Raw genomic sequence first — 21,301 nt, 5'->3', positions numbered from 1 at the left:
AAGAAAAAGAAAGGACATTTGAGAACGGGTGGAAAACAGTGACAGCAACCAAGATGACAGAGTGCCTGCCATTGGGCAAAGGGAGAGAGGAGTAATCTCAATTGTTGCAGCTTCACCTGTGGTCTAGTTAAAATTCCTTTAACCCTATGTGACACAGCAATTTAAAAGTTTAAGCACAGACTGTAGCCTAGGAAGAAAAGAAACAACTAAGATTTGATACTTACAAAGCAACAAAACATCTTGTTTGAATGAATAGGGACATTTTTACTTATCTGGTCTTCACCTCAGGCTTGCTAAGCATGCTATAATCCAGCAGCAGAGAAAAGCAGGGCAGATGAAACAAGAAATGAGTCTTTTATTTAAATATAGAAAATCCACCTCAGATTTCAGCAAACAATACAAGGCAGAAGGTAGAGTTTTTCTCAGAGAGGAAGCTTTTAAGAAGTTTCTTAAAGCTATCACAAAAGAGCAGAAAGTGACAAAATAGGATGGAAGCTGGTGATTTGCATTTCATTTCAGTAAAGACGGATTCATGATTCTGAGAGTATTACTTCACTTTCTTTCTGATAAGCTGTGTACCCAGATGCAATATTCTCTACCCATTGATAGCTTATGGGGGATGGCATGTAATGATGTTTAGCTCTTCAATTACACACCTTCTCTCCACTGAGCACTCAACAACAGAATGCAAGCAACAGTCTTTCACTTCTCTCAGCATATTTTTTCTGTGAAAGCATGGGCTGCACCTATCAAATCACTTTGGAACGAGAGTGTACATACATAATCTTCTCTTTTCAAGGCTCCAGGAGTAATATGGAAGAGAAAGCAAGACGGCTATTTGCCATAGTTGACAGTCGTCTAAGTGATTTTCATAGATCTTCCAGAATCACACAATCATTGAGGTTGGTAAATACCTCCGGAAATCATCTAGTGCAGACCCCACTCAAAGGATTGTCGACTAGAGCAAGCTGCTTGGGGCCACTTATAGACAGATTTTGAATATGTCTATGGAAGATGACTCCAAAATGTCTTTGGGCACCCTCACAGTAAAAAAGGTTTTTTTCTCTTGTTTTTATGTCCTGTATTTCAATTTGTGCCCATTTCCTCTTGTCCTTTTGCTGGGTACACTGAGAAGAAACTGCCTCCATCTTCTTTACCCCTCTCTCATCAAGTACACGCATGTGATTTGTAACGGTTCAAAAAGTTAGGTGGGAGTTGAAAAAGGTTGTATTATCACTTATGCAGGTCAGTGTCTAACATACCATGATATTATGCCCATTTATCTCTGCCATTGGCGTAACCTCAATTCTCAATAGCCTGCATAGCTCCTCTAATCCATAGAGGACTGGAGACCCACTTTGGTGGTCTTTATAAAAGTTGTCAGAATAGGACTTTCTTCCAGCTGACTCGGTTACACTTTTTAAGAGTTTCACACTCACAATGAAAAAAAAAAAAAGGAACATTTTAAAAAAAAAGGAAGGAACATTTTGGTTATATTTAGATTAAGTTTTCTTTTTTTTGACTGCAAAATAGTTTCTGTTCTAAAATAAAATGAAGTCTACAACCTTAGAAAAATATAAAACTTCTGGTGATGAATCTGCAAGAGACAAGGTAGTTCTCTAGTGTTTCATTATCTGTAAGCATAGCTAAGGGTTCGGCTCATGACAAGGTTCCTATAATTTAACACTGAATTATATGAGCCCTGGAGATATATCCTTGGCTTGTGGCAGTGAGTATCTCAGATCAGTTCAGCTTCTGATAGACCCTTCCTCACTCAAACCTAGCATCAATGGTTGAAAAGTGCAGTGATTCCCAGGAGAAGGCTGGAATGCATTAGCGTTCATGAAGAAGTATAAGAAGATGATATATGGGAAAAAAAAAAGTTAATGAGGAAAGCTAAAGGACCAGTAAGGAACAGCATAAATAAACCAAGATATTTAAATCCACAGTGTTAATTAGAATTAACTTCAAAATCTTCAGAATGAACACAGGCAAATTGCAGGAAATAAAAGAGAAATATTTGAACTACTGGCATTTTTGAGAGGCATAGTGGAGATAGAAGATGCCTGAAGATTGGATAGATTGCCAAACATAATGTATGTTCTGAGGCAAAGGATATTACTGTGACTTTCTGGCCTTCAATATACCTTATTATATTCAATAACAGGTAAAGAACTAGCATCACTCAAAACCAATAAATTTCTCAAGACTGCACAAGAAAAGAAAAAAAAGAAAAAATTATGAGCACTAGTTATCCTTGGCTCATCAGTTATGGCAGTTTTTCACTTAAAGGGCAAAAATCACAGCTGTTATCAATTTGTATAGTGCTATTAACTTGAAAGAACAATGCAGAATGATACTACAAAAGGATCTTGCCCCATGTCTGTCTTTCTTTGATCAGATAACAAACAAAATTTGGTGGGGATAGTGGAGCAGGAATGGATTTTTGTTACAGTATTTTCTCATCCAACTAGGAAGTGGATTTATAGCCTAATGGTTGCTCCCAGTCTCTGTGTAAAGCCCTTCCCCACTTATGTAAACAAACAAGGAAGAAAGGCAGCTGATGACCAATCTTTCTGCTGAAGTCTGAGGTCAAACAGGGGAGAAGTCTCTTCCAGGCTGACTATGTCCCATCTTCTTCCTTTCATCAAGATGCAAGGTATTAAGAAAGCTGAAATTTCCTGGTTTAATCTTCTTTATGACCTGTGAATAAGTGACTGGGGAAGAGATGGCCAAAGCTGCAGAAATGGGGGTGGGCAGGAGGGTTTGGAAGACCTAATGGAAGGACTCTTTTATAGGACAGAACATTCCAGTGTAATAAATGTAACAGTTTAACATTGATCCAGGCCATATTATCTGTGACACAAAGTGCTATTCTACTTATGTTCTCCTGTCTTCAGCCTTGTCATGGCTGCTTTTCTTTGCCTACCATGGCTACCTGTGCTTCCCTACACAGAACTTTGCTACACAATTTTTCATCTTCTCTGCCAGTTCTCTTTCTCCAGTCCTACACCTGACCTCCTTCCTTATTCATATTTCTCTTCCTCTCCTTATTCATCCTTATATTTCCTGTCCATTGTTTGACTGGAGCACTGCTATTGCCTCCTACTTGAAATTATGCCAAATTGCCAATGTTTTAAGTCATTCTTACCTACTTCAGTTGGAATCATCACAGCAGCAACTTCATTCCATCTTCTTCCCAAAAAAATTATTTTGTGGAGAAAGTTTTTATCAGAGGAAAAAGATGTTCTCCTGTTCATGCATGTCCTTAGCTTTATCTTTAGCAGATCACATATTTCACTGATGTTATCCTCAGGCACAGATGTGCAATTGGAAAAAAAAAAAAAATTTTTCCTTGATGTACAAAGCACAAAGAAAGGTCTGACTTTTTTATGTGGAGGGACACTTATTTTGCTAATACTGAATCTGAACTTCCCAAGCCACAACTTGCAGCTGTTGCCCTTTTTCATATCATCTGACTATACCAAGAGGAGTTTGGCTTATCTTAGTTATAATCCTTAAAGCTAATCATAAGCCTCTTGACCTCTTCTTCACCAAACCCACCGAGCCCAACTCTCCTCAGAGGTTAGCGCCCTAAGAGACCATTGTAGTAGTTTTTCACTGAACTATCTCCAATGTATCCACCTTCCTCTTGAACCAGGGGACCCAACACTGGACCCAAAATCAGTGATGCAGTCTCATCAACGCCAAGTAGAGAGAGAATCATACTTCCCTTGCTCTACTGGCTACTTTCCATTTAATGTAGATAACTATACAGTTTGCCTTTTATGCAGTGAGAATGCATGATGAGTCATATTCAACCTAGCTCCACCCCCACTCCCTAACCCCCAGATGCTTTCCATCAGGACTGCTATGCAATTTCTCAGTCTGTACTGATGCACAGGATTATCCCACCTCAAATGCAGACATTTGGATTTCATCCAAGCTAATGACAAAGCTGGCATTAAGTCTGAATCTACTGAGAGCCAGGACAGTATTATTGCCACACTCAGCAAGTAGCAAAGCAGCCTCAACTACAGATGCTATTATTGGAAATCTGAAATAGTAACTGCTTCCCTTTTGATCCTCTCTTCAGCACCACCCCACTCCATTTGTAATACTTTGTGACCTTCATGTGTACTTATACATGATATATTTAAATTCAAGTGATGCTTTTGACACCTCCTGGCTTTGTTACAAATGCACTTTTACTACCGTGACATTTTCTTCATGACAGTACTCTTTTTCTTGAGATCTTACAAAATAAGGGATCAGAAATATGTCCCCAAGCTCAGTTCCAATGGCTAACTATCACCCTTAGGTAATCAATCACAAATGTCAGCAGGATTTGTATTCACATGTCTGAGGGCAGAATTTGTCCCCTAAACAGTATGAAAGCTTGTATTCCTCAAGTTCAGTATTCCTGTGAATTTCAGTATCAACAGAAACTTGCACTACAGCCCACATTCAAACTGAAGGACTGACCAAGTTTCTGTGTGTGCACACAGATATCTGTATGTGTAAAAACGCTGCTTTCAGCCTCTTAACTGATACTGCTAATTGATTTTTGCAAGGAATAACTTCTACCTATGACTGATGAAAAACAGTTCTGAAGGACAAATAATTTACCATTCAGAATAAAACAGATTAGAGCAAACAGTGTGGGTTTTCAAAGCAGTTTCCTCAGCCACATATAGAACATAAAAGGAGGAGTGACAACACCAACCACCTGGTAGATTTCCAAAAGACTTCATCACTAAAACATTCATCCTTATGCTGGAAACCATGAGACTGGCAGGTTTTCCTGTTAGCTGAAAGGATCAGCCCCACATTCAAGGTTGAGCAGTTAGGTATCATCTGTGTTGACAAAAAGGTGGAGGAGGACAAGAACAGGTGCCAGGGCAAGTCATGCAGCATCTAAAGCAGAAGAAGGAAGGATATATTAAACCCCTGCTTGCCAGTTTTGCCAGTTGCTGAGTGCTTTTGAAAATGTGATGCCTCATTTAGCTGACTAAAGAGTGATTGAGCTGTACCAGAAACACAGACCCAGCTGTCAGAAAAAAATGGAAAATACGTCCTGGAGTATTTTTGAAAAATCTAATTCTTTTTATCTATACAGAATACTGGTTTATTTTAAAAGATTTAATTAGCCTAAGTTTAGCTGTGTGTATCACCTGAAAATAGAGAAGACACTAAAACTATGTAGGTTAGCCCAAATGCATGCTGACTAAAACTTCATGCACTCACTAACCACCAGATATTCATGACATAGCAGAGAAAAGCATTGTGACGAAGAATGCAGAGACATTAATTTTTTTTTGCAGACTTTTTTTTTCCCTTAACCCTCCACCTAGAAATCTAATTACTTAATGAAAAAGAGTTCCATAGCCCAAGACTGTTAGGATAGCTTTGGAATACTCCAAAATAGCTTCTATTGGCAATGGCTATAGGGGTTTTCATGTTTGAAGGGTTTTACGATGATCAAGAACTCTATTAACGTCCCAAAGAAAAGGGGAAATGGCCTGCTTCCACATCTGTCATCATTTAAGACTCATTTTATTTCACATAAAATTCTACTTTATAAACAAAGGAGGTGTGGAGATTATTGAAAGGATTAGCAGTGGTGTGGAGATAATGAAAGAACTTGAGGTGTCAGAATAAATGTGAGCTGAAAGGAGTAGCAGGAAATCAGAGGCTTGTAAAAAACTGAATGATCAAATGGGTCTGCAAAGTAAACCACAGAGGTCCAGTCTCAAGCTGTATGCCATGTGTGTCTATAACATACTTTCACATTCTGAAACCTTTTTATATGGTACCATTGTGCCCTACACGGCATACTCTCATTGTCACTTGACATTTCAGCATACCACGCACCTTCTGCTTCATTGGGTTGCTTGCTTTTACATGATTTATTACAAATCCCTGAAATTTATTGCATACCTTGTGTCTGAACAAGAATTTGTGAGGGTCATCCAAATAAAAGGGAGAAAATTGGGTTTTTTTATTTTCTTGGCCCCACATCCTCATCTCTGTGGGGCAGGAGAAAAATTTTGCTCTCTGCTCTTTATCACATTCTCTATCTCCATTCCCCCACCCACAGGAATATTTCAGCTTCCTATGTGCCCAGGGACCTCCCGTTGTTTTGGCAGTACTTCATGGTATGTCAGTATTCCAGAGGTCAGCTGAGGATAAACTCTAATTAAAAGACATTATAATAGGCTGCAGGGGACAAAAATTCAAAACCCCAGATCTATCATAATCTGTTATTGATGTAGCATCTGAGCTGGCTATGTCCTTAAAATATGCACCGAAAGTAATATTTCAAACCTCTTCTTCAGGTCTCCATTGACATCCCAAAATGAACTTATTTCAAACTGTTTGGAGAGCAGCAGTCCTTCATGCAACACACCCCCACACACCAGCGTTATTTTCTCACCTCCTCCATATAAAAACAAAACAGAAACGTGAGAACAGTGGGCTGGAGATGGAGCTGTGGAAAGTGAAGTTGGAAGGATTAATTACGTAATACGCCCCCTCTCCCGCCCTCACCCACAGCAACACAAGCGAGGTAAACCTAATCCTCCCAGCTGACAACTCAGAACTAGAAAGAGACCGGAGGAGCGAAAGCAAGATAAACGTGTGGGGAAGGTGTCAATGCACTCCCACAGAGGAAGATGTCATTAGGAAAAGGCTAAAAAGTTCAAAATACCTGTACCCCTTCCCTGCTCAGCAAGACCTCCCCCCACACCCATTTCAGCAGGAGCTGTATCTGGATCAGGACTGTATTTCTATAGTTCTCAGCTACCTGGCAGAGTGTGGATCCTGCTGAAAAATTTCAAGTAAAACAGAAGCTGGGAGCATGCACACGAGAAGATATCTTAAGAAAGCAGGTTTGCTACTTAGCTCGGAGGAAAGAAGCTGGAGCAGGCTTCTTCGGTTGCCCACTAAAAGCCTTACCGAGAGTCCTTGCAAAGAAAAGTGTTGCTGGGGAGGGGTGTGGAAGAAAAAAAAAAATTTTGCATATCTGCATGAGAGGGAGACAACGTCTGTTTCCGTACGTGTAAATGCATGCTTGTGTGTGAGAGGGGTAGGCGACAGGTGGGGGGAGCTTGATATAATGTTTTTTTCAACGAAAGACACGTGAATGCAATTCCCAGAGAAGGGCACTAGCCCTGCCCAAGAGCAGAAAGGGTAGGGAAAGAAGGGATTGCTGTTTCAGAAGACATTCATAGAAAGAGGGTGGCAAATTTTGTGACCTTCTTTAAAGGAAGTTTCCTGGGACCTAGAGAGAAAGAAGGAAACCCAAAGAAGGAAAATAAAAGGCTATGATTTCCTTGTCCTGTTGCTTTGTCTCTGGCTCCCTCTGCCTCTGGAAAAGTAGCCACAGGACACAAAGATGCCCAGCTGGTCACTGCACGCCCAAGTTCAGTTTAGCTGGTGCTTCTCTCTTCTTTAGCCCGGCTGCTTTCTCTGAAGGGGAGGACTCACAGCCCGACAGCCTTTTAGTTTAACCTGAAGAGCGTGTGCCGCCTCTCCCTGCCGATCCCAAGAGCTCGCTGGAGGTGGAAGAGAGGGGAGTAAAAGGAGGACTTGAAAGTGGCCGAGGACCTCCCGGTGCTAAGAGGAGACAAACATTCCCGTGGGCAACGCAGAAAGGACAAAGCTGACTGATTTATTGCTGTTTTCCATAGTGGGGGGTTTTTTTCCTCCCTATCCTTTGGCGCAACAGCAGTGTTTGGAAGGCTTCGAAAACAAAACAAACCAACCCCGAAGCCCCAACCCTTTGGCTAGCTCTTATGGGAATGAAACACTCCTCCCGTTGCCTGCTCCTGAGAAGGAAAATGGCGGAGAACGCTGCCGACAGCACCGAGGTAAGGATGCGAGGCAGAGCCCGGCGCCCGAGCTCCCACAGCTCCGAGCATAGATCCCTTAGCAGAAGCAGCATAAGTGATGAACTTTCCTGGCTCCTTCAGCTAGCCTCTGCCTCCATTGCTGCTACGATTTCCTGCATGCCCCCCCCCCCGCCCCGTTCCCCCTAGGCAGAGAACTTTGCAGCCCACTGAACCCTCCAATCGCCCGGGCTGCTTCCCGGAAGCCGCCGCTTTACGGCTGGTTCCCGGAGAAGTTAGGTGGGCTGGCGCGTGCCGCGCGGAGGTGAGGCTCCGTACAGGGGACTGGGAGTAGAGGAGAATGTGTGCGGCGGTAAGGAAGGACGGTTATTTGTGTGTTTGAGGAGGCTGAAAGGGACAAAGAATGCTAGCTCTTGAGTGCTTTCCGTGTGGCAGAACGCCGTGGAGCTTTTACTGGGCGTATCCGTGTCTCTGTAGCAGCCTGGATATGACCAAGCGGAGCTGCCCGAGGCAGGGGTGGAGGAGCATTGCCCCTTGCGCCCGAGTGGCCTGAGCAAGTGCCGAGAATAGCTTTGCAATTGCATTCGGGCCGAGAGGGTATCCTCCGAGCTTCCATGTTCTCTGCAAAAAATCCGCCCCCCGCCCCTGCCCTCCCCATTACCTTTATTTTGCTCAGCCTTTCCCGTCTCAGCAACGTTGGGATTGAGCAGCCCTTGTTTACTTGTCTAGGGCTGTCTTGACCTCACTGAGACTTCTCAAGGGGTGTAGCAGTGTGCGAAGTCTCTGATCTGGAAAAGCAGAGGATGCAGGATGTGGTCCCAGCTTTCTCTGGGAGCATGTGAGAAGGAGACAGGCGAAAGTGCGAGTGCGTGCCAAGCTTGCTGTTTCTTGCCGTTTCTATTAATAGACTCAGCTTAGCACTCTGAACACTTAACGCATGGTTAAGCGATATACAGCACAGCTATGTACAACGCCCCCATGGACGTTGCACCCCAACCAACTTCAACAGCTTTGCCTTTACATGCATGGGCGGCACTGACCCTCCTCTCCAGTTGCCCTGCAGAGGTAATAAAGAACAAAAGCACCACTGCAGTGTGAGTGAGCACATGCCTGTTCCCTCCTTTATTCTTTCAATGTCTCTGCCAATTGTCTCCTTTCAGGTAATTCTCCCAGCACGTGTCCTGCTCCCTCAATGAATTCCACATTTTTCTTCCTTAATTAGGTGTGCTCTCTGCTTGACCTTCATAAATATGCCTCCGTTTCCATGCCAGGTGAAGAGCAGAATTTTCTTAAATGAATGTGATGTAAGCACTAAATCAAAGAACATTGATTACATTGCATTACAATCCCATTGAGTACTGTTTGCAGAAGAGGGATCTCTAAATAGCAAGCAGTCTGTCTGCACATCTATAAACTATTGTAGTACTGACAGCACATACTGCATGAAAGGTCCCAAGGTCCCGGGCAGTATTGCAAGGAGAAATGTACAAACACAGCCAGTTGCTTTCAAAGCCATTTTTCGATGGAAATTGTCTTTAGACAGGGAAAATAGTTGAGAGGAGCTCTTTAAATATCCCTCTTCTATTTCAATTCGCTATTAGTACATTTTTGCTGCTTAGCCACCTTTGTCTTTCTACTTGAGCAATGCTACACATGCTGCAATGTCATTTTATAGAGAAGGCTTTCTTAACAGCGACTGTTTCATTCCAATTTTGCATACAGCGTAGTAGAATATTAAAATGCTATGCTTCCTCTCCTCAGAGTATCCACCAGTGACAGATTTGTGAAATGAGAGTGAAAATATTGCAGATTAGGCATATCATGCTGCACTTCTACATTAAGAAAATCAGAAGGGATATATTCATAACACGTGTCAAGATATTTTCTATTTTATTAATTTTCATATTTGTGATGTTAAGATCTGTTCGGTACTAAGAGAATTAGTCTGCATACAAGCAGACTTAGAAGTGCAGCAAGAAAAATATACCAAGACCTTTGAAGCTCTTTCACTCGTCAAGCATCTATATTTAGCAAAGTCATATGATACCAGTTTAACCTTCAAACCTGTATTGCTCTAACTCTCTTCTGAAGTTAGCAATTGTTCTGTGGCAGAGGAATACAGGACAAAGCATCTCACTTTTGGAGTTATCACAGTGTCAGAGAAAATTAGGAATTGGTATAAATTTGCTTCATTTGAAACCAATGGGGTATCAGTAATACACATGATTTGATCCTCACTAAATTTCTGAAGTATTCTGTTGCTGTGGTGATAGGCATAATGTAAAAAATGTCACCTGTAATGAGTGATGAACAGTTAAGACACTCAAGAAATGGTAAAAATGCCCCACTTCCAAATAATTCCAAAAACCTTCTGGTTCTTACTCGGATTGAGTGAATTACTTATGTTACATTTCATAGTAATTTTTTAAAAGTTTTTTTTAAATATACCACAACTAAGAGCATTAATCAAACTTCTGATCAAATATGTCAAATATACTGGTTCAGTAGTAATAGGGCAGTTTAAAAAAAAAACATTAAGACAAAGAACATGGACACTGAGAAACTTTTTATTCCCTTAACTACCCTCTGATGACCATAGTGCTAGCTCATTACCCTAAAGAGCTTGAAGAAATGATGACAACAAATACAGACAAGGCAAAACCAAAGCTATGGTAAGACAATACTCACTGTTTCCTCAAACAAGAATACAAGAGTAGAAAAGCAATAGCTCACTAGCATTACTTTCCAGTTAAGGAGGACACCTTGTGTTACAAGGAAACTTAAAGAAGTGTGCTCCCATGGTACCTGATTGTACAGACATTTACATTACCAGTATCCCCATAGCCTTATCTCTTGATACAAAACATAGTTAGGAGAATGGAAGTGTTGCCGCAGGTGCTGTTGGATCTTGGATCAGGCTCAGAATAGTTTTGTAATTTTATTGCACTGATAACCACTCTGTCTGCCAGAGTTTAGGTGGAACCAGTGGGTTTTTGTATGTGTTTATAGCAGCCTGAGTGTACACAGTGCTTTGTATAAAAACAAAAAGTCAAGGGGAATAAAACCATAAATCTTTTCTATTTAAAGCCTCACTGAAGGCCATAGAGGCCTCACTAATAAGAAGCTTTCCAGAATGGTTTTGGATCCTTTTTTGGAGTGCACAGGGAAAAAAAGTTTCACAAAATCTTTATTCCCCTTGGCTATCCCATGGTCTTCAAGAGAAGTTCCATTGGAACGAAAGCTGTAGAATCTCTCCTCGAGATATAAAAATTAACCTCTGTATCTTTAGTCATGAAAGAAGACTTGTCTAAATAACACAGGACTGTTTGCATAAGTAACAGACTCAGAACTGAGTTCTCTGCAAATAATTAAAGGCACTCAGACAGAAAACAAACTGAAAGAGAAATTGTTCTTTGTAGAACATACACACAAAGCTGCTGCAGAATTCATGGTGCTGCCATGCTGTAGATTTCGATTTCTGGGTCTTTTTATTTTAAATATAATAAAGAGAAGCCATATTAATAGTAGGCCTGATATCAGTGATGGGAAACAAATTGAAAGAAGTGAGATTTCAGAGGAAGAAGTGTGCCTGAATGTACCTTGTGAACCTATGCCAGGTGAACAGAATAGCACAAAGTTGCCAGGGTTTATGTGCACATTCAACAGACATATACATCTACATGTAACAGGTTAGTTGCTGACCGAAACAATTCTAGAACCCGAAACTGGGATGGTTTTGTACAATGCAATTGCATAGTAATTCCATAAAGGCAATTCTTGTGCTGAAGACTTAACAGTGTCTATAAAAAGATGCCTGTTTCACTGCTAAGAATAGAGACATTGGGTAATTTATTAATGGTAGCAAAATAGAGCCCTCCCTGAATGTCCTATTATACAAAGCTTGGGTTTTGGTTAGAAAAAAAAATAAATTCTTTTGAAGATTTTGACTAACAGGCGTAATAGATGTGCTTCCCCATACAGATGAATATAACTAGTGCAGTATCATGAGATCCAGATCTGTGAAAGTTAACTGCTCCGTTATCGGACGTGGGAAGATGATAATGTCCTATCTGTATGAAATCCAGCCATACCACTGCTGAGGGGAGAAGAGGTTATAACCTTCTCATCTGTTGAAATCATGAGCTTCTGTTCGTGATTCATGAGTAGGAAGAGGGTTTTCTCCTTAACAAGTTATCGAAGTACAGATAATACATAAACAAAGAACAGAAGCAGAGCAAGAGTGTGCCTAAGAGAACAGTGGACTGAATTTATTCAGTAAATGTGTTTGTTTTACAAACACACTGGATGCCATTACACTGGATGACCTTGGAGATATAAGTGAATCCCTCTGAGCTTTCCTGTTCATACTGTTGAATTCTGTTATTTACTGGTGAAGGGTGCTGTAGAAGGTTATTATTTGCTGTTACTAAATTGCTTACAACACCATATATGAATGAAGATTGATGAGTGGGTGATGTTTACCCAAGAGAGAAGTAGTGCTGCTATGTGTTGTACTTCTTAAGCTAGCAGAAATCATGACAAATCTGGCATGGTGTCAGATAGTTAGCTGAAGAAGCAGCTTGTGACATACCTTTCATCCTCACTGAGTGGTGCGCCACATGCCTATGTCACGTAACTTTGAACAGGAAAAGTTGTGGTAGCTGTTATGTGCCAGTTAGTATAGGTGAGCTGTAGAGACCAGACTAGTGGACCATGCTCTAGATGTTTTGCACTGCTGACAAGGCAGTCAGAAAGCTGACCCATGATGTCAGTGAAGAATCTTTCACTGTGGGTTTAGTCAAATCCCCAAAGGCTATAGAGGCAGCTCTGAGTTAAAGCAAGGAGTGCGCCACATTTTGATCCTATACCATGCTCCTACTAGGACTACATAATCCATGCTACTTAGTCTAGTAACAAGGAAGTTCTAATAATGGTCATGGGGGCTTTTTTGGTTTCTAGCCAGTTCAAGGGTGGGGGAGCAGAAGTACGGCTTTAAACCAACATGTGCCAACTGCAGCTTGTGCAGAACATTGACTTAGCTTGGCTGAAGATCTCAGTGTAGTTAAATGCATTCCATTCCTTTCTCAAATTTAATACTAGAAATTCAAGATATTGACCATAATTTTTTGGCCCCATTGAAGAAATAACTTCTGTTTGGCATCAATAATAAAAATAGGATGAAAAAAACATTTATGCTTATATAAAGAATAACAGCAATCACTCAAAGCAGAGTTCCAAGTTAAAGATATCTTCGTGTGGATCATCCTTTGCCAGCATAGGTTGTTCTAGTGAACAGTATTTTAGTGTCAAGAAAACTGATATCTTTTAGAAAGCGTATGGTTCATCTTGGTGACATCATGGGCCACATCATATTGTGGCAATGCTAAAAGAGAGGTTCTCTGCTAGTGAGCACTTTGCACAGAAGTTGCCATAATAACTCTTTTTTCAACCTCAGTCTGTAAAAAGCACCGGATTCTTCAGAGTGCAAGAAATTCTGTAGATGACCACCTTTGTAACTGTTCTACCTCCACAATGAAAACGAACTTAGCAAGCAAGACAGACTCATGTGCCTTCCAGAGCTTTACCCTCAGCCTGACTGTGAAAGATGAAGGCTTGTGCCCTTACTGGTACAGGCAGAGCAGAGAAATACATAAAGGTAAAAAAGCATTGAGCCTAATCTTACCGTAAGATTTTGCCTCAGCCTTTCTGCATTTGTCACAAAGTTCAGTCCATTGACAGATGAGGTGTTGAACCTCAACTAAAAGGTTGATGAACCTCATCTAAAGGGTGTGAATGATGAAAGTGGTTGCTCCTACCTCCAATTCCAGAGAGGATCCTGCTGCATGCTGTCCTGCTCACTAGCTTTAATGCCAGCTTTATTTTGATACCTAGTTTAGCATAAAATGGGATTGTCCTTTCCATAATTTTCTTTCTTCTTTGGGAATAACATCTAAACAACAGAAACAAGAAGCACTTATCTCAAGGAAGCAAAGAGGAGATTTCCCACTAAGTGGCTGAGCAGATGGCCACAAAGGTGTCTTCACCATGCCAGAAAGGAGCAATTGCTGACTAATCATAGCCTACCTGACGCTTTCCTGTGTTCTTGAACAGGTACTGACTGGCTCCATGGAGTCTCTAGGCCTGCTGTTGTATGGGAGCTGAGACAACTTTCTCACTTCACGGTGACTGTGAGAGGATGGGCACTATTTCATTCTTAGTATTTCAGTTTTAAACTGAGATTTAAGAGGCATAGGAAGATGAAGGATGATGGCTTTATTTATTTCTTATGAGCTAGGTTTTTCAGGTCCTAGTTGTGAAAAAACTATTTCAAATATCCAAATTTTAAAAGGTATATAAAATTTTGTCTTTTCCATAATCCGCTTATTTCTTAAAAATAGAAACTCAGTTTGAAAATCTGGAATATAAAATCGATTTATCTTCATTTTATTGCATCAACTATTTGGAGATTGAGAGACCAGAATTGTAAATAAGGCAGACTCACTCGAAGAAGCATTCACTGCCAAGTTTGCTTTTCTGAAAACTCTAAGTGCCGAATTTAAAGATAATTTTGCCTTGTATTTTGAGTGTGAAGTGTTAGGTGATCATAAATAAAATCTCAATGTCTTTGCTTTCCAAATGAAGAGAATATTTTGCATGGAAATTACTGTGGAAATAAAATGTTTAGCTAAAATTTTAGACAGAGATGGAATAAAGAAGGTGATAAGAGTAGTATTGTCCCTTGCTTAAAATATCCTGTCCTGCAGTTAGGACATGCTCTTGGAAGTTTGCGTATATTGAGGACTGCATTGTACCTGGGTCTTCTCCTCCCAGAGTGAATTATTGTTTTAAAAGGGGTGTTACCACCTTTTCTAGGCATTATTCACAGAAAAGGAGTTCCTTAAGTTTTTCTGAGAAAGACTGGGGAAGAAAAACCAACTTTGGAAGAGGGATATGGAGGTGTGTGTTTTCTAAGAGTTTGTTTTATACCACTGCCCTCTTCAGCTCCTCCTAGTGGCAAACTCTTCATCATAGTGCAGTTGGCAAGCTTCACGTTCAGCATACTGGTTGTTCTGGACCACACACTTAAGTTCCTAGTGCTCTTCTTGTCCTGTCCAAGGATCCAAGTATATCTGAACAATTCTGTCACAGTTCCCACTCCCTTTTTTAAAAGAAAAAGTAGCATTTGCCTCTATTATAACAGTATGATGAAAGTAAACATATGCTGGTTGGGAAGCAGTGGTATATAGTGGTCTCCAAGGATTAGTGTTGAAGTGTTCCTTAAGTGCCCACAATGCACACTTGGGGTCACATGTGGCCTAGCAGTTCTTCTGTCCTTCCCATCCTTTTCTGGACATACAGCTTATGTTTCATTGCTTCTAATAGCACTAGAAAGCTCAAACCCAATCTCAGAGCCCAGAATAATGCGTGACCAAGCCAGGGCCTTCCAACAACAATCCACCAGTCCAAACTTATTTCTGTTGTGGACCTTAATTTCTCACTTTGAAAGGAGGAGAGGAGACCTTGCCATCTGTTTCAGTTTCTAGTTGCATCCTTGTACTATTCATTGCCCTGAAGCTTGACCCCAGCTTGGAATAAAGACCAGCTACTGATTTTCTTTTCCTTAGTCACAAGTAGGGAAGTAATTATCCCTTCTCATAACTCCTTCTGAACTACTTCTATCTGAGCACCATATACTTCATGACTGTGCCCTATATTGGACATTACCCTGTCTGAAGTACAGGATACGTACTTTTTTTTTATTCTAATCTCAGTTACATTGGGCTATAGCAAGAGTAACGTCACTGAATCCTTTATAAATAGGGATCACAGTGTCATTGGAGAAACACAAAACCGTTGGTTAAAAAGGACTTTGATTCAAAGAAATTCAAATTTAATAACAAATCAAAATGTTATTAAGCAGACATCTTTATTACAGTGCCGGACGCATGGGGGATATCTCCTCCTAACATGCATGCCTCGTGTTACCAGCATCTGAATTATATAGAGTACATACATTCATATTCATTGCAATTGTTAGCATGCTCATGATGTTTCCGAGAAATGTTTAACATACTCAAATGTCCCTGATGCATGCGCTGTTAAATAAGTTGGTGGTTCTCTGGTGGTTTTTTGTGGTACTTGGTCCCCTTAACTTGTCTGTCCTCCAGAGGAGCTCTTTTTTTATTGTCTCTTTCCACTTGCTTATCTTGTATTTTAACATTGTACTGGTTCTTATCGGTTCCTGCCAGTTGCTTGGTTAAGATAAAAGAAGTTGTCCACAGTAGTTTATCTTACACAATCCTCACATACAAAAGGAAATGTACAAAACTCACATTTGATGGGACACGTTAAAACCACCTTCCTTGTCTCAGATCTTTGTTTCAACTTCTGTAGAACAGCTCGTGCAACCTCATGCTCAGTGTAGAACAGTCATGAACATTGGATCAAGTTGGCCATTGCTGTCTCTCGCCAAGTTTTGAAAACCTCCAAGAACTACCTCTCTAGGCAACCTCTTAGTGCTGCACAGACCTCTCAGTGAAAAAGTTTTTCTTACTGTCCTGTCTGAACCTCCCAAATGGCAAGCTGTGACCTTTGCACCTCATTGTCTCATCTGCTGCTATTGAGAAGAGTTTGCTTCCATTTTCTTTTTAACTATCTTTCAAATACTTGCAGGCTGCTATTAGATTGTCCCTTAGCCTCCTTTTCCACAAATCAAACAAGTTGAGCACACAGTAATCTCTTCTTACAGGTCATCTTCTCAGGCCCGTGACCATTGTGTTATATAGCATCCTGCTTACCTCCTTTAACTAAAAGCTCTGCAGAAAAGTTATGAGAATGGAAAGGAAGAATATTTTCTTGTCTGAAAGAACTTTATAGCAGAAGACTAACTGATTAAATGCACATGGCCAGGTAGTGCCAATAAAGTGTATTCTGCAGAAATCCCTTGTGAGTGAGCCCAGTTGCGTATCTAGCATGTTTTACTTTGGTATTTTAGGTTAGCTGTTTCTTATTTATTTCCCCTAGAAAGAGGGAGGTCAAATCTGAAAAGCAGCACTGCTTCTTACGCACAGTTTGCATCTTGTGTAACTGTACAGATGGAACTGCTGTTTCAGAAGGAAAGAAAATGAGATAGCGTTACCCACATCATAATATAGTTGCCTCTTTAGGAGTCATGGTGTTTTAAACTTAATTAGGAGTAGCTGAATTTGCAGATGTTCAACGATTGTTAGGTATGCTCTGCCTATTGTTGAACCTTAAAAAAAGCTAAGGGCAATCATTACCTCTTCAGTTTTGTTGGCTTTGGTATAACCCACTAGAACTTCTGCAAACCTGAAGCAGACCAAGGATGTGAAATAATAAAACAGTTATTAGGCAGAGAAGACAAAAAAGAGAACATATTTTATTGTGCAAGAAAGTATGTTGCAGACTAAAATTTCAGCTAAATCCTTTTCAGCTCTGTGTAAGTTTGATGATCTCTTAGATTTCTGGGATTGCAAACATGAAGTTGCCCTCAAGTAAAAGCCCTGTTGTGGAAAATACTATATTTAGTCATGAAACAGAATGTGCGTTGTAAATTTACTGGAGGTCAAAGGTCATAATGAAATTGTTTTGTGAAGGTGGAAAAGAAAAGGAAAGAGGGAAAGGAGGAGAAAGGGAAGGAGGGAAGAAAGGCAGGCAGAAGAGTGCGTGGGTAGGAAGGGAAGAAGGGAGGGTGAAAAGGAAGGAAGGAAGAGGAGGGAGCAAGGCAGGAAGGAAAGGCAGGGAAATACAGTCAACATCCAGAGAAGCTTCTCATTTCCTTAAAAGCAGCAACACCTAAATTTAAATCTAAAATACTTAAATTTACTGTCAAAAAGTCACAGAATCACACTGTGACTCCTGAGGCTGGTCTTACCAGTAAAGACCAAGGTGAAGAACATGCTGAGTACCTTGGCCTTTTCCACATCCTTTGTCACCAGGGCCCCTGCCCCATTTAGCGATGGACCCACATTTTCCCTAGCCTCCCTTTTGGTGCCTGTGTACTTGCAGAATATTTTCTTGTTGCGCCTCATTGTCCCATTGTTGGATTCAACAAATGTCAGGAATCAAGGAGCTGTAGACAGAGGTAGCAGGAGGCCATCAGGAGAGTGAATCAATTCACCCTTTTACAACTTGTAAATAGGAAAATAAGGGTTTTTTGCAATAGTTGGTAAGGTCTAATGCAAATATAAATTTCTCTGTCAGAAAGAGAGAGTAAAACTAATGTTGACTGTTTTTGACTGCATTGATCAGTCATAGAATAAGAAGAGATAGTGTGCAGTTCTAGCCCTGTGATTTACCCCAGCCAACCATGAATGAAGAAAGAACATAACACAAAAAAACACAAGACTGTTTTTAATTGATTATCAAAGTGTGTGTATTAAAGCTTCCTTGAAATTCTCCGCTGAAATTTGCTTTTACCAGCATTGTCTCACAAATGGTTAATCAATGGTTAATCTCACAAATAACTGACTTACCATGCTGAGAGAGAGACTCTGTCAGTAAAAGCTTTTCATGAACTCTTATACCCTTGCACACACACATACCGTTTTCTGAGACCCACCCCAATCACCAATGAGTAGAGCCAGGAGAAAACACGACACCCCTCACTAGTCTTCATGTCAGGTTTTTGAGCAGCAGTGAAACTCCAACTCACCGTAGTTCCACCTCACGCACTCACACTGGCTTTCACCTTATGTTTGATCAGAGTCACATTGTCATTGCTGAACTTGACATATTACTGAGAAGATAATTTTCCCAGATTGTTGTTTTAACTACTTTACCCTTCTGTTAATATCTAATCTGATTGTAACCAAGGTGGTAGGGAATTAAAATAAAATAGGGTTAGAAAGTAGGTTTGTGAATTCGTAGCAAGTTGTAACTATAAGAACATTATGCACCAGCAATGCTGCTCAAGAACCCACCTAACCCTTCCCATCTTGATTTAATTATCAAGGAGTTAAGTGTAACATTGTGATCATGATATTATGTAACAAGTAGTCAGAAAGACAGAACACCTTGGTCAGTTCGGTGGTCTGGTGGGTAGGTAATTATTCATTCTACAGTCCTGTCTTAAAACAAAGGACTGTGGGGTAAATGATTGCACATTGGACCGACAGCCCGTGAAAGCCTATTGAGTGTTGCCAAGCTTAAGTGAACTTTGTAGGAAAGGTAATTCCGGCAGGGGGAGATCGCGACCACCGACTCAGAGACCACCCACTCAAGAAACCCTCCGACTCAAAAGATTAAGGAAGTAAAATCCCAAGAAATCATAGTGAGCATGCGTGGTCATTTACATGGTAGGCGAGGAATACTTAACCAATCATTGTATGGACACTTGATGAATATGTATTAATCTTGCCTATAAATGTTTGATTTTTGAACTGATCGAGCGAACACGATTTAGGAGGAGCTATCCCCCGTGTTCCCGGCGCTGTGAGTAAAGAATGCCTGCCTTTTAACACTACATTGGTGGTACGAGGTTTATTCCCGATTTCGGTGACATGATGAATCTTTATATTCTATTAAATCAAAAAGTTGATTGTCATTTTCAAGGCTGTTCAAAGCATGTGTCCTGCTACATATCATTTCTCATTCAGTACCAAGAAGTTAATTCAGGCCTCCAGTGCTAAACTCCATCTCACAGTCAGTAGATTTTTCAAACATACTTTAATGAATTATAATGCTAGTACTGTGACAATGTGTATACAGTTTTAAGGAAAGTTAGCCTAGAACTTGTAAAACTAGGCCAGTTCAAGATTGGTTTTATGCTTCTGTTTTCTCTGTACTTGACATGCAATTTCTGTCCTGCATTTCTGAGAGAATTTTTGTTTAAGCAGATAAACTTAATGGGAGACAAAGGTAGATAAGAATTTTAAGCAAAGAAGGTGCTTTCACTTATTACTGTGAGATTTTAATGAAAATGTGAAACTATTCTAGGATTTTTTTTTAATAGAAGACATGATTTCATGTAGCCTCACTACAATTATTTTATTGAAGAAAAAAGTCTCTGTGCTATCTTTCTCTCTGCTAGGTCTGTTCCTTTCTCAAGAGAAAGCCAACAGTGCTCCTTAGCGCTCATGAAATACATCTTTGTGTCTTTGTAAAGTGGAAGGGAAAAGTATTTATGTTTGCAAGGTCTTTTTCCGCTAGGTAAAACTGAGTATTCTAACCATGCCTACCGGAAGCAAGTGCATTCTGATCTCAAGACAGATTTACCCTTGTGTAAATGCACCAGTTTCAGCAGAATTATTTGCAATTTATACGGGTACAAAACCAGCTCAGTTCTCTATATAAAATTGTATTAAAAAGACTGAATCACCAGTGGTTTTACTCAAGAATACAGTTTTCATCATTCTGTTTCATGATTGTATACAAATGTTAGGAATATACTTTCTCATATTCATTTCTTAACTGTGTTTAAAAGATGGGTCTGAAATAGCAAAACCTTATTCTCTTGTTACCACAAAGCTCTACAAGTCTGATTTATATCAACATGACTATCAACATGTGCTTTTGAAGTACACTGTGTTGATATCTTTTTAACAGGTGTAGTTCAGAACCTATTGGAGTTAACATAAATTGTTAAAGATCTTTGAACACTTCAGTAAATGTTCTAATAATAATGCAAGAAATGCTGGACACACTGGTTTGCTCATTCGTGTCAGTACCAGTCAGCATGATTATTTATTGTAGAATCAAGTTCCATACTGGCAGAATATTTGAAAACACTCCTCGTCCACCTTGTATAACATGGAACAAAAGTAATTCCATTGGAACTAGTGGGATTACCTGTGTTGGATGTTAGATACATGTCCAAGTTTCTTAAATAACTGCTGAAAAGATATTGAAATCAATTGTGATGTTTGCAGCCCTCTTGAGAACAAATATGCTACCCAAGCCTGGAGTTGATGGGTTATTAATCTCAGTCTCTTACAATGAAATTTCTCAGACTGGGTAAACCAAAACCAAATAATGTTTAATCGCCAAATATGAGCATGTGCACTTCATTGTGGATGGAGAATCTCCATCCTTTATTGGATGCAGGGGGAAACGTAGTGGCAAAGGATGAGGAAAAGGCTGAGATATTTAACGTCGTCTTTGCCTCAGTCTAAAGACTTTTTTTAAAGACTTACTCTTAAAATAGTAAGACCAGTTGTTCTCCAGGTATCCAGCCCCCAGAGCTGGAAGACAGAGATGGGGAGCAGAATGAAGCCCCCATAATCCAAGAGGAAATGGTTAGCGACCTACTACACCACTTAAATACACACAAGTCTATGGGGCTGGATGGGATCCACCCAAGGGTACTGAGGGAGCTGGCAGAAGTGCTCATCAAGACACTTTCAATCATTTATCATCAGTCCTGCCTAACTGAGGAGGTCACAGTTGACTGGAAGTTAGCAAATGTGACAGCCATCTACAAGAAGGGCCAG

The 21,301-nt window shown here is 40.3% G+C and overlaps 1 protein-coding gene across 1 annotated transcript in view; it reads left to right on the top strand.

Annotated features, from left to right (window-relative positions):
- Positions 1-7,144: 7,144 nt before the first annotated feature.
- The window catches only part of PRMT8 (protein arginine methyltransferase 8), a gene marked incomplete at both ends in the record, with an annotated part of 83,398 nt that continues 69,241 nt past the window's right edge, over positions 7,145-21,301 (top strand). The window contains 2 exons of the mRNA XM_082003525.1: positions 7,145-7,191; positions 7,733-7,871. Coding sequence (XP_081859651.1) covers positions 7,145-7,191; positions 7,733-7,871 — 186 coding nt within the window. The remainder of the gene's footprint in view (positions 7,192-7,732; positions 7,872-21,301) is intronic.

Source organism: Phaethon aethereus (assembly GCF_964289735.1).
Source record: "Phaethon aethereus genome assembly, chromosome: 1".
NCBI classification, from domain to species: domain Eukaryota; kingdom Metazoa; phylum Chordata; class Aves; order Phaethontiformes; family Phaethontidae; genus Phaethon; species Phaethon aethereus.
Note: the sequence above shows the minus strand (reverse complement) of the source record. Positions and strands in the feature narration are given on the sequence as shown.